Source organism: Osmerus eperlanus, chromosome 16 (assembly GCF_963692335.1).
Source record: "Osmerus eperlanus chromosome 16, fOsmEpe2.1, whole genome shotgun sequence".
NCBI lineage: Eukaryota > Metazoa > Chordata > Actinopteri > Osmeriformes > Osmeridae > Osmerus > Osmerus eperlanus.
The window spans coordinates 13,906,399-13,920,462 of NC_085033.1; the positions used below are offsets into that span (position 1 = coordinate 13,906,399).

Below are 14,064 nucleotides of genomic sequence, written 5' to 3' on the forward strand. Positions count from 1 at the left end.
CTTTCCCTCTCATTTAGCAGTTAAAATCAGTACAACAGGGTGGAGAACAGCTGTCACACACACACCAGTCGTGTCCTCTGCTGACTCTACCAGAGGTCTGTAATCCCCGGGCTCAGTAATCTCTGAGCTGTTCTGGGTACGACGATGCTAAAACAAACTTTTGTTTCCAGTAAACATTGATGCTCCATCTGTAGCCATCTTGTTTAAACCTTGCTCTCGCCTCAGGTCAAACAGTCACCCTGGTCCAGTGGGGAGCATCTGGTCTTAGATCAGCTCCACCAGCCTGGTCTGAGATCAGCTCCACCAGCCTGGTCTGAGATCAGCTCCACCAGCCTGGTCTGAGATCACCTCCACCAGCCTGGGTCTGAGATCAGCTCCACCAGCCTGGTCTGAGATCAGCTACACCAGCCTGGTCTGAGATCAGCTCCACCAGCCTGGTCTGAGATCAGCTACACCAGCCTGGTCTGAGATCAGCTACACCAGCCTGGTCTGAGATCAGCTACACCAGCCTGGTCTGAGATCAGCTACACCAGCCTGGTCTGAGATCAGCTCCACCAGCCTGGTCTGAGATCAGCTACACCAGCCTGGTCTGAGATCAGCTACACCAGCCTGGTCTGAGATCAGCTCCACCAGCCTGGTCTGAGATCACCTCCACCAGCCTGGGGGATTTGAACCTATGAACTCAAGAGTCTGGTTCCTGCTGCGCTCACTTTCACACTTTCACCTGTCATCTCCGAGGAACGTTCTACTGATCCAACGGGGGAAAACAAACTAATTTGACCAAATGTTTTCTTGTCAGAAAACAGGACACGCTTGATTAGTTGGCTGTCAGGAAAACTGTCCTGCATGTCCTGTCCTGTAGAATATTCCTGAAGGAGGATGAAGACAGGAGAGGCGAGAGGAGGGGGAGGACGAGGAAGGGGGAGAAACTCAGAGATAGAGACAGAGAGAGAGAGAGAGCACATGTTGACAGCTAGCTAAAACGGCTAGAAGACTCACTGACAGTAACAGCGCAGGAGACCTTCTCTAGAGCACCTCACATGCGCACGCACACAAACAAACGATCAGAAATGACGTCTTTGGAGCCAAATTAAAATCTCGGAGTGGTCAGTGAAGGAGCTGGGGAGACAGGAAGCACTTTTGCGTCTGGGGGAATTATTGCCCAAATCCCACTGCTTATATGACTCTTTCCACCAAAACAAACAGCAGAGGAATTACTGCAGATTTACATTTACATTTAGTCATTTAGCAGATGCTCTTATCCAGAGCGACTTACAGTAAGTACAGGGACATTCTCCCCGAGGCAAGTAGGGTGAAGTGCCTTGCCCAAGGACACAACGTCAATTTGCACGGCCGGGAATCGAACCTGCAACCTTCTGATTACTAGTCCGATTCCCTAACCGCTCAGCCAACTGACTCCCACTTAGTCTTCTCCTCTTTTATTCTTTCTCTGATTCTCTCTCGCCCACTCCACCCTACTCCCTCTCTTCTCTCTGTCCTATAAGTCCTATTTGCCTGGTTTACAAAGAGAAAGAGAGAAAGAGAGAGAAAGACAAAGAGACAGAGAGAGAGAGAGATCAAGAGAGAACTAGAGACCGAGAAAGAGGCAGAAAAAGAGATCCAGACAGAGACCGAGGACACAAAGGACAGGTGAAGGAGCAGGAAGACAGTTCCAACTTCTCGAACATATTGCGGTAGTGTGGGAACTTGTCACTGCATCTTGGCGCTGCATCACAACATGCTGATTGATTGATGCTGACGTCAGTACTGACAGCTTCACTGTCAGTACTGACGTGTTCTTTCTCCGCGCTTCGCCCCAAGGCAAAACATCTCAGTTTCACGTCCCAAGTCGTGGCTGCACCGAGCCGAGCAATTGTCGTGCTGTAACCGTGTCGCGGCTGCTGAAACTGTTGCTTAACCTTGAGGGGTTTTCAAAATAAAAACCCCCTTCAAATCGTTGCTTGTTTGCTGACTCACCCTGTCTTTGTCGTCCGCCACGTCTGAGAGGATGTCGTCCAGGTCCAGGATCCCCCCGTCCCCGTGCTCCAGCCTGTGGACCTGAAGCCAGTACCCTGCATCCTGCACACAGGGGAGATAGACACCATCAGAGAACCAAGAGAAAGTCAAGAGAGCGTCAAAAAGGGAGAGACAGGCAGACAGTGCCGAGGGGAGAGAGAGAGAGTGAGAGGAAGGATGGAGAAATAAAGTGAGAGAGTTAGGGCCAGTCTTGACAGGGATTAGATGATGCTGAGAGACATCAAGGTTAGATTTATTCCTCAGCCTTGAGGGACTACCCTCATTATACACCATCGCCTCAGCCCTATTCCCGGCCTCAGCCCCGGCACCAGTCGTAGCCCCAGCCTCATCCTCAGCCCTATCCCTATCCCGAGCCTCAGTCCTAGCTCCACTCAGAGCCCCAGCCTGGCCCCAACTACTGTGAAAAAGAAAGAAAGAAAACAGGGATAAGAGGAGAGTATAGCAGAGTATCCAGTCCTGTAGTGCCCGTAGTATGAGGTATGTCCGTGGCGTGACAGAGCAACAGAGCCAGTGTGATGATGACAGCTGTGTCACCCTTCTCCAGAAGGACCCCTGTGGATCCCAGCTGATGTCCCCAACAGTCACCACGACCCAAGGGCGCTTTGCCACAGACACACTGGCACAGTGTGTACACACACACACTGGATATAAGCACACACACACTGGACATAAATTCATCCATGCACACACACACACAAACATCGTACACCTTTACACACACACACCTGAATTAGCCCTCTCTACCTCTCTACAGTTCACCCACTAGTGGGACTACATGCATCTCTCCATCCCCAAACAGAGAGAGAGAAACAGAGAGAGAGGTAGAAGGTAAAGAGGGAGGGGTGGGGAGAGCGCTACAGACACACAGAGGCAGAGAGGGAAAAAAGACAGACAGAGCGAGCAGAGAAATCCACCATTAGAAGTCAATTACAAGGCCTGCCTCCAGCTAATGGACCAACAATGAAGACCCTGTCTGTCAGACGCCATCTCCATCAGAGTAAATCACACAGCAGTGAAGAAGCTCAGCTCCACTGCCGGCCCAGTCTGGACATACAGGGAAGCTCCCATCCACTGCCGGCCCAGTCTGAACGTACAGGTTCCACTAGCAGACCAGACATACAGACTGGTCGACTAACGGAACACACAAATAGCTGTGTCATAATGAGAGGGGAGCGATGGAGGAGAAGAAGAAAGCATAGTGAGGGGAAACAAGGCTGTTGAGAGGGGGGGAGGAGGGGAAGGGGAGGAGGGGGAGGTCGAGAGGGCATCAATTGAGTGAGAAGGCTCTCTAGACGATATGGAGGAGGAGGGGAGTGAAAGGAAGAGGGTGAGATTTATGGCCCATTTGTGTCCTGAAACACTTAACAGGGCTGGACAGACTGGTTCACGGCTAGACAGAGTTGACAACAGAGGGACAAGAAAAGCACAACTTTGCAGCCACTGCAGAAATGCAGAACTAGCGTTGGGTTTTTTTGTGTTTTTTTTCTCTCCAAAAAGCAGAACTAGGAGTCTGGGGGGAAAACCACTGCGGAGAAAGTTTCTAGTTTGTCACTGCAGCGGTGGTGGTGGACCACACACTAAGGGAGCGTGTTCAAAGTGTCCATGTGTCATTGTCCTTGGTCGAGTTAAGGGAGCGTGTGTAAAGTGTCCATGTGTCATTGTCCTTGGTCGAGTTAAGGGAGCGTGTGTAAAGTGTCCATGTGTTTCGGATAGCAGGATGTGTTTTGGTTAACCCTTGTGTTATCTTCGGGTCATTCTGACCCATCAGTCATTGTGACCCACCGTCGTATTGCGACAAATTTACCGCATACAAAGACAAAGTGAAGCATTTTCTTTTAACCGTCGGGCTGTCTCAGACCCCCCACATTGCGATGGTTAAAAGAAAATTATTTTAATTTGTTTTTGTATTGGGTAAAATTGGGTAAACACAACGATGGTTCGTTATGAACCTTTGGGTCATGTGACCCGAAGGCAGCACGAGGGTTAAGCAGCGTCTAGCAGGCCTGTGCTTGACCACGGTAAGAATAGCTCCAGTGTAAATGCCCCAGCAGCACCTCGTAGCTGCCTGGCGGGGTGAACAGGGCTGGGGGCACACTACAGGGCTTCAGTCCCCGGGCTGGTTCAAATACCTTCATATGCACACACACCTACACAAATAGCAAGCCACACACACACACACACACGTACACAGGCACCCTCCCCACGCACACACACTTTCAAATACTTTTTTCACCGGCAATAACAAACAAGGTCTCCTGAAGTCTCACACTACGCCTGTGTATAAATCAATGTCGCCAAGTGCATGTGCACGCACGAACACACACACACACGTGATTGTCCCCATGGGCCTTTATTTACATGAAGAAACCAGCCCTCGCCTTCCCCTGCAGGGTAATATGTGTGTGTGTGTGTGTGTGTGTATGTCTGGGGAGTTGAGGGGGTAACAGGGCTAGGTCCTGGTCCTGTAACGATGCAGTCTCTCTGGGTTTGTGTCCAGTCCAAACATGCTGGTTCAGGATCAGTGCTTCGACCAAACTGTCAATGATGGCCGCTGCATGCTCCACTACACACATGCTGAGCACTGATGAGGCTGGAGGAACTCTCCCTCTCTCTCGCGCTCTCTCTCGTGCTCGCTCCCTCTCTCTCTCTCTCCCTCTCTCTCCCTCACCCTCTCGCTCTCTCTCCCTCTCTCTCCCTCTCTCTCCCTCCCTCGCTGGATGTGCCACCTTCTCTCCTTTCTTCCTCTCTTCTCACCTTTTGTCTCTCTCCCTCTCCATCGCTCTTCTTTTCCCACTTTCCCTCTCCCTCTCCCTCTCCCTCTCCCTCTCCCTCTCCCTCTCCCTCTCCCTCTCCCTCTCCCTCTCTATTAAACTGAGGATCCAGTGTGTGAAGCAACTCTCTCCTCAGGCCTGACACACACATCAAGGCTTCATTTCGTATTCATTATCTGCTGCACTGCATCTAGCCAAGCTGACACCCCGGCAATACTAAACACTCCCTCACACTCCCAGACCCTCCCAGTCTCCTGCAGAGGTAAACCCCGTCCGGATCTTTACACGTGTTGACCGTCCGACTCCAAGTTGCACTCCACGGGGGATTCGCTCAGGCCTAAAGCCCTGTTTTACTGCAGTGTTGAACACACACACACAGATCTAAGAGCATAATTAAGTGAGTGTAGATTTAGAATCATTCAGGGGGTGGAGATTTTTACTCAGTGCTCTGAGCTAGAAGAAGAGAAGAAGAATAGAAGGGAGGGAAAATAACGAAATAGTTATGAACAGAAGGGAAGAAGAAGAGAAGACAGAAGAGAAAAGAGAGAAGTCTTCCCCCTGAGGGGCATCTAGAAACAACTAACAACTGCAGAAGACCCAATCCACCAGTCTATTCTCAACCGCTCCATCGGTCCCTGCTAACCACCATGCTAACCCCTGTGCTAACCACTGTGCTAGCCACCGTGCTAGCCACCGTGCTTGCCACCGTGCTAGCCACCGTGCTAGCCACCGTGCTAGCCACCATGCTAGCCACCATGCCAGCCACCATGCTAGCCACCATGCTAACACGCCCTCAGCACACCAACAACTCAACCCCTCTCTCTGTTCACTACTAACAGCTTGACAAATCTGTAGTCAAATTGGCGCAAAGTCGCGGTTTAGGTGTTGCGACCGACCGTAGCCCCACCCCGGGCGTCTGACTGCAGGAGGTTAAGGAGAGGTTGAACATGAAAACAAAAGCTCCATTCATTTTTGCTACAATGACTCCACTGAGAGGAGGGGGAAATTGGAAAAATGTCATTCTGAGTGCAGCGTGATGTGTTCCTTGCCCAGAATAAGACAGGAGAGAGAGGGATGTGTGAAAGAAAATACCTGACGGGCAGAGAGGGAGGGGGAGGGATGGAGGGGAGGATAGAGAGGGAGAGAGAGAGAAAGGGATACCTCAGGAGAGCGAAGGAAAAGAGAAGGAGAGGGAGTGAGAGAGAGAGACACAAACAGGGTTGAGTACGGCATGGGAATACCCCTAATACTGGCGGTCCACTTGAGAATATAGGAGGGTTCACACCTTTGAATGCTATTGTGTACTGTTTTGTTCGACAAGCCAGATCAAGCCAAGTCCAGCGCCAGAAGGATGCGGTCTGGTGGTGAATGATAGCATTTTCGTTGCTAACTGCGGGCGTGTCTTTGTCCTCAAGTCAAGAGCCAAACATTCCTCCAACACAAGTCACCCCTTTACGCCGGAATGTTAAGTACAAATAGTTTACTACAACTGTGACTGTAACCACAACTTTCTACTCTAGTATTCAGCTTACAATAAGACCTATGGAGGTTCCATGCTATGCAAATGATTAGCCATTTGTGTACGAAGGCTAAACTATTGTGGTGCAGCAGAAGAAAAAAAAAGAGTGATCAATTTGCACGCTGCAAAGCACCATTAACAGTACTGCTGTGTCTGACCTAAACACTCTCTCTCTCTCTCTCTCTGACTCCAACACTGAGCCTACATTTCCTAAATCCTTACGCCCATCCCAGACTTCTCTCTACATCCCTGGCCCCTTTCAACTCTGTACCCCTCCAGACCTCCATCTTTCCTCATCCCTGACGGCCACCTCTGAAACCAGGTCAGCAGAAGCTTGTTTCCTTTGGTCCAGAAAGGTCCGTCTGGAACTGGGTCTGACACACAATGTTAGTATTCAGAGTTGGGATATCTGATCACATCAACCTAACTAACGGGGCCCGAAGTGGATTGCGGATTCTAATAATAGAGCTGGTAGTTGAATGAGCCGGAACCTTCCGTAGACCAGAGTGTCCTGCGTATGAACCAGAACATACGGCAGACTTCAGCCAATTTCTTCTTGAGGACAAAAAGCACATTCATTTGGTCGGTTGGTAGTCTTCAGCACATTTAGGTATGATTTTTTTGGGGAGGGTTGGAGACAGCAGTAAAACTAGAGGTTTTTAAACAACGACCATGTCTCACTCTATGGCTGAACTGTAGAGCAGTTGTCTACAGATCAAGAGATTGCAGGTACATTCTTATTACATCTGTATTATTTTCACACTGTGGAGACGGACTGACGTTCAGCAGGCCGGAAGCTACGGGACAGAAAAAGAAGAGATCATCCCTGAGGGGTCATGAGAAATGCCCGTCCAAAACTCCTGTGAGGACCCGGACACGGTAGTCCTCCATGTGCCTGACTAGAAAGCCCCAGAAACCATCCAGGCCTGTGCAGCTCTGCCAGTGGGCAGTGAGCAGTGGGCCTCCACCCTGGTGTGGGTCCGTGAGGGACTAATCAGTTTACCCACGCCACAGGTAAACCTCTCAGTACAGCAGGAACACAACATCCCTTCACACCTAGCCAGCGTGACCTTCACTGGGGGTGTGGATGAGTCACGGACGCACACACACACACATACAGAATACCACACACACACACACATCCAGATTAACACACACCTGACAGCCCAAATCAATTCCGGTTAAATCAGTAACAGGGCCAGTGAGGACGACCCTGGCCAGACTGCCACTATCACACGCTGGGAGCAGCAGAGGCCTTTTCTCACCTTGCACGCCCTCGTGAAGTGAGAACAACAGGTGGAGAGAGAGAGAGAGTTAGTGAGAGAAGGAGAAATATCACGAGAGAGAGATAAGTAGAGAGAGAGTGAAGTATAGATAGTGAGAGAAAGAGAATCAGAGATAGTGTGAGAGAGAGAGAGAGAGAGAGAGAGAGAGAGAGAGAGAGAGAGAGAGAGAGAGAGAGAGAGAGAGAGAGAGAGAGAGAGAGATGAGAGAGAGAGAGAGAGAGAGAGAGAGAGAGAGAGAGAGAGAGAGAGAGAGAGAGAGAGAGAGAGAGAGAGAGAGAGAGAGAGAGAGAGAGAGAGAGAGAGAGAGAGAGAGAGAGAGAGAGAGAGAGAGAGAGAGAGAAGAGAGAGAGAGAGAGAGAGAGAGAGAGAGAGAGCTTCATACATGTGGGAGACAGAGCTTGTGTAAATCACCTTGGGCCTAAAATGTCCAGGCATAAAAGCACTCTCTGTGCATGTGTGCATGTGTGGTGTGTATACACTAGCATCCATTAATTATCCTCTGTACCAGTCACTATGAACAGTGACTGGTACACAGCAACACACCCACGCACTAATCCTAACCTCATTCATAATTGACCATTTAGATTGTGTCACGTCGAAAGATGTTAATAACCCATTTACACACTCACTGTTGGGTTCAAAAACACTCTTACATCTGTGCTACCTGACTGTGAGCCAGTTATTATTGTCAGTGAGTTTAACTCTCTGAAAAATCACCACAGAGTGAAACAATATTATCCACACACATTGTGGAAAAGGGAAGAATTTCTGTTGCATTTGCCCAGACATTTTTTATGTTTCCTTAAAATAGACGACGTAGGATGCCAAATCCAATCCCGATAATGTCCACGAATTAAGTGATTTTATCAGACAAAATTACTGATGTTCATTTCATTACACATACTCCCACAGATAACCTGGTGAGGATTTAATACTGACCAATGACAGCCAGTCTTTTAACAACATGGCCATCGGCTGGTGTTCATTAACAGTAAATAACAGTAAATCCAGCATCCAATCAATCAAATCCAGCATCCAATCAAATCAAATCCAGCATCCAATCAAACAGGCGTATTGTGAAAACTGCACAGCGACAAGATATTGTGCGGGCAAATACCTTCCAAGTGTAACTTTCTGAGAAATCACCTCATAAGGAATGTCACAGGATGTTGTGATGACTATTGACACAGACAATAACAATGTTTAATCTGCGATTACCTTTTGTCTCTTATTTTCTAAGACCACCTGTCAACCGTGTCAAAACGAGAAACGCATTCAACGTCCTAGATTCAAAGGTCCTCTCGACAAATGATCAAAGTTTCGGTTCTAATGAAGAGGAGTTCCCCGGGAATTCAAAAGAGAACAGAAGGGGAAATTACGGTTGAGTTGAATTTCTTAGTTTGAGGCCAACCCTTGCGAAGGGCATATTGGAGACACAGGTCAGTAAGCCTTCTATGGTTACACCGGCTGTCAGAAACCCAGCTTTACACCTGACCTGCCACCTTCAGTCGCTGAGTAAAATAAGGGGATTGAAAACAAGCCTAAGTAGGACAGACAACCACAAACTCAAAGAGGGTTGCCAGCCCAGAACAAGCCCCAAACCTGGCAACTGGCCACAAGCCCCAAACCAGGCAACTGGCCCCAAGCCTGATTGACAATTAATACATATTTTTTTAAACAAGATGGAATTTTCCGGAACAAAACTTCACAAAAGGTGGATAAGACGAAAGAACCGTGAACAAAAATGAATGAAGAGGAAGTGTAAACATAATTTTAACGTCCTACACTGATGTCACACACCCTCTCAAGCATAATCCTTTCATTCTTTAGACCCAGTTTTCCATCCATGGATTAGGCCTATTCTAGATCAATAATGATATAGCCATTAGCCTCTTTAGATAACACCGAATCAGCGGGCTGGAGTTAGTCTGCAGGCTTGTGAGAGGCCAGACAAGCTCAGGCCTGCGAGGGAAGCTTTGAAAGACCTTCTCCTGCGGTTCTGTCACGCCGGGACCCAGTCATGTCGACTTCGTCAGGAAACGTGATCCATCGTTGTTGTTTTGTCACCCAAGACTGACCTCCAGGAGCCGGCTATAAGGGAGTGTGGCTCAGCGCTCATGACTCAGCGCTGGGCCAGAATGGACATACCAGAATGTTTTTATGACAGAGGAAGCAGATAGGATAATTTATATTATATCCGACAGAGGTGGCTCAAGGCAATGTCGTAATTCAGGTTCTACACAAAGCTACTGGTGCACTGGTAGGATAGGAGCAGGATTATATAGAGGGATTCTATAGAGGTTTATATAGAGGATTCTATAAAAGGTGTTCTATGGAGGGGTTCTATAGATGATTCTATAGAGGGATTCTATAGAGGTTTATATAGAGGATTCTATAAAGGTGTTCTATAGAGGGGTTCTATAAAGGGTTCTATAGAGGATTCTATAGAACCAAAATCCACTTCTCTTAAACATTCTACAGACCATCGATCTCACAAAGCTACAACCACAAAAAAACATGTCCTTCACCGCAACAAGGCCCATATCAGGTGTTTCAACAGCAGTCCTCATCACACCAGACACACACAGCCAGTAGCCTGGGTCCCTCAGAGACACCAGATATCAGGTCATCCTACCTGCTGTATCTGGCCTGTTTCCACCTCCAGTCTCTTCTTCAGGGTGTAGTGGTGCTTCCACATCTCACAACCTGCACTCCTCTCTCTCACACACACACGATACTGGAGCCTCGACTGCCTTCACTCTGTCCCTACTGGTGTGTGTGTGCATACTTTCCCACCCCTCAATGAGTGTATGAGACTATGTGCATAGGTATGCTGGCAAAATGTGTGTGAAGTGCACGTTTGTGTGTGTGTGTGTGTGTGTTGCAGTTCCGGGGTTCTGAATGAGACAAACACTGCAACCTGAGACCCTCATCTGTTACCTTCCACCAGAGAGAGAATAGTATCACATCTCCTCCTCCTCATAGCTTATTGTACTATGTAGACCAGCAACACTGCAACTCAGCTTACTGTGAGGGGAGGGAGGAGGAGAGAAGGAGAGGAGAGGACAGAAGGGGAGGGAGGAGGTCCATCGTTTTCTGGCTTCATCCAACTAACAGTGACATCATCATCTGACATGCTTCCTCTCTGCTCTACTGGTCAGTGGTCGAGGTGGGGACACTGGTGTGACATCATCACTCCAGGTTCCTGGAGGCTGCTGCGAGTTGACATTACAAGCCAATGAGAGAGCGAGGCAGGTGTTATGAGGAAGTGTTTCACCCAGGAGGTGTCTGAGGGGCAAGAGAGGCAGAGCTTTGTCCTGTAAACCATCTGGTGTCATTTATGAGGATTAGGTAAAGGGTGATAAATAAGAGAGGAAAGAGAGCGAGACAGAAATAGAGAAAGGGAGAGAAAGGGAGGGAGACAAACAGAATTAGAGAAAGAGGAGTGACAGAGAGACAGAGGAGAGAAAGAGAAAGAGAGAGAGAGAGAGAGAGAGAGAGAGAGAGAGAGAGAGAGAGAGAGAGAGAGAGAGAGAGAGAGAGAGAGAGAGAGAGAGAGAGAGAGAGAGAGAGAGAGAGAGAGAGAGAGAGAGAGGAGAGAGAGAGAGAGGAGAGAAAGAGAAAGAGAAGAGAGAAAGAGGAGTGACAGAGAGACAGGAAAGAAAGAGAGAGAAAGAGAGATAGACAGTAAGAGAAAGAGAGAGAGTAAGAGAGAGACAGACAGGAGAAAGAGAGAGAGACAGTAAGAGAAGAGAAAGACAGTAAGAGAAAGAGAGAGAAAGAGAGACAGACAGAGACAGAGAGAGACAGAAAGACAGAGACAGAGACAGACACAGAGAGAGACAGAGACAGACAGAGAGAGAGAGAGAGAGAGAGAGAGAGAGAGAGAGAGAGAGAGAGAGAGAGAGAGAGATACAGAGAGACAGAGAGAGATACAGAGAGACAGAGAGAGAGAGAGAGAGAGAGAGAGAGAGAAAGAGAGAGAGAGAGAGAGAGAGAGAGAGAGAGAGAGACAGAGACAGAGACAGAGACAGAGAGAGAGAAGCCTGCCAGACGTGCTCCAGGCTCGTATCTGATGAGCTCATCATTATCATCATTGTTGACTTGGTTTGAGGAGAACAGATCCAGCGCTGGATTTCAACAGTGCACCACTCCCCCAAAGCAGGGAGGAGGGCGGACCAGAACCAGGGATGAACAAGAAGGACATCAAACCAGTTCTTCAATATCAGCCATGGCCGAGTTCATGAATGTCTGATTTCCATGTAAGCAAAGTAGGCCAGATAAGATACGGTAATTGTTTATACAGTACTACACCACAGATACAGTCACTGTCAGGCATCACACGCAGACCAAGCTACGAACAGCAGGCTGACAAACCGTCCGTACTGTAAGAGAAACATAGTGAATACCTTTTTTCCTGTCATGCTTTATTGGATAGAGACAGGTCAAGGTACACAGGAAGCCTGGGGGAAGACACAAACAAGCAGATGGACACACACACACACACACACACACACACAGGAGCAGATGCAAAAGCTCATACCCCCTTAACTGTTACAGTACTCGAAAGGTCTCCCAGAGAGAAGCTTGTCACTAATCATCTGGTTGAGTCACACACACACAGACACCTCAGGTAGCTTCCCTCCCCTGTCCGACTTTAATACTTTTTTTTCACGCGTTGAGTCATGCCAAAATCAATGCCTCTCTCAGAGAAACGCGAGGCTTCAGTGATCCTCCCTGATCCTTCACACCTCAAATGTCACCTCCCACCCGTGGCACACCCCCCCTCTCCGCCCCTGGCACACCCCCCTCCCCACCCCTGGCACACCCCCCTCTCCGCCCCTGGCACACCCCCCTCCCCGCCCTGGCACACCCCCCTCCCCACCCCTGGCACACCCCCCTCCCCGCCCCTGGCACACCCCCCTCTCCGCCCCTGCACACCCCCCTCCCCACCCCTAGCACACCCCCCTCTCCACCCCTAGCACACACCCTCCACCCTGGCACACCCCCCCCCCTCTCCACCAGGGTATCATAGCTGCTCCCAGCAGACACAGCTTTGCCCAAGACGGGATTTGTTTCAAAACAAAGTCAAAGTCGTCTCCTGCAGATTCTGGGCGAGAGCAGTTCCCGTTGAAGCTCAGGATGGAAAGAGAAGCGACTGTAGCTTAACTCCTTGGGAGTTCACATCACCACACAGCTCAACTCCGCCAAACGCTTGGTTTGCGTTGACTACATGATGCAAAACAAAGAGGACTCGTTTGTGACAGTTGGCAGGAGACGCTCTGCTGTGACAGGCCCAGACTGCTGCAGACTCGCATCACAAGCCAGAACACCTCCTCACTGCAACCCTGCAGACTCGCATCACGAGCCAGAACACCTCCTCACTGCAACCCTGCAGACTCGCATCACGAGCCAGAACACCTCCTCACTGCAACCCTGCAGACTCGCATCACGAGCCAGAACACCTCCTCACTGCAACCCTGCAGACTCGCATCACAAGCCAGAACACCTCCTCACTGCAACCCTGCAGACTCGCATCACCAGATGTCAACACCAAGGAGAGAGTACACACAGTCTGGACAAGCACGCACACACACACACTGGTACAGTACTGGTACAGCCCAGGAACACTGGTACAGTACTGGTGCAGCCCAGGAACACTGGTACAGTACTGGTGCAGCCAGGAACACTGGTACAGTACTGGTGCAGCCCAGGAACACTGGTACAGTACTGTGCAGCCCAGGAACACTGACACAAACACCCAGCAAAGTCCTGTACGATGAGCATGACCCCTTCCTGCCAAATCAGATACAGGAGGCCCAGACAATGTGGCACGGATCTGAAGTTCAGTTGACAAGCAGACAGGGAGACAAGCAGATACAGACTGATAGATAGAGAGGGAGATGAGAAGGAGGAGATACAGACTGATAGATAGAGAGGGAGATGAGAAGGAGGAGATACAGACTGATAGAGAGTAGGATGAGAAGGAGGAGAGAGAGAGAGAGAGAGAGAGAGAGAGAGAGAGAGAGAGAGAGAGAGAGAGAGAGAGAGAGAGAGAGAGAGAGAGAGAGAGAGAGAGAGAGAGAGAGAGAGAGAGAGAGAGAGAGAGAGAGAGAGAGAGAGAGAGAGAGAGAGAGAGAGAAGGAGAGAGAGAGAGGAGAGAGAGAGAAGGAGTGGGAAAAGAGTTGGGAATATTGAGGAAATACATTTAAAAGAGAAGTGGGGAAAAAAGGAGGAGGAGAAAATATGAAAAGGTGGGAGGAGGGGTGATGAATGTTCCGGTGCCAGAAGAGGAGAGTCTTTCTGGCTCACCGTCACACCACCAAAGTGTGGTGAAATAAGGATGTGGTCTTGTCACACTGGTGTACACACACACACTTTTTCAGTTGTATGATGAACTCCTTTCAAGGTCTGTTTTCCATAAGTGGAAGTAATCATCTTCTCAGTCTCC

At 49.3% G+C, this 14,064-nt stretch overlaps 1 protein-coding gene across 1 annotated transcript in view; it reads right to left on the reverse strand.

Moving 5' to 3' along the window:
- pard3ab (par-3 family cell polarity regulator alpha, b) overlaps positions 1 to 14,064 on the reverse strand; it is a 140,522-nt gene that overhangs the window by 112,160 nt on the left and 14,298 nt on the right. The window contains 1 exon segment of the mRNA XM_062480484.1: positions 1,978 to 2,079. Within this exon segment, the coding sequence (XP_062336468.1) occupies positions 1,978 to 2,079 (102 nt within the window).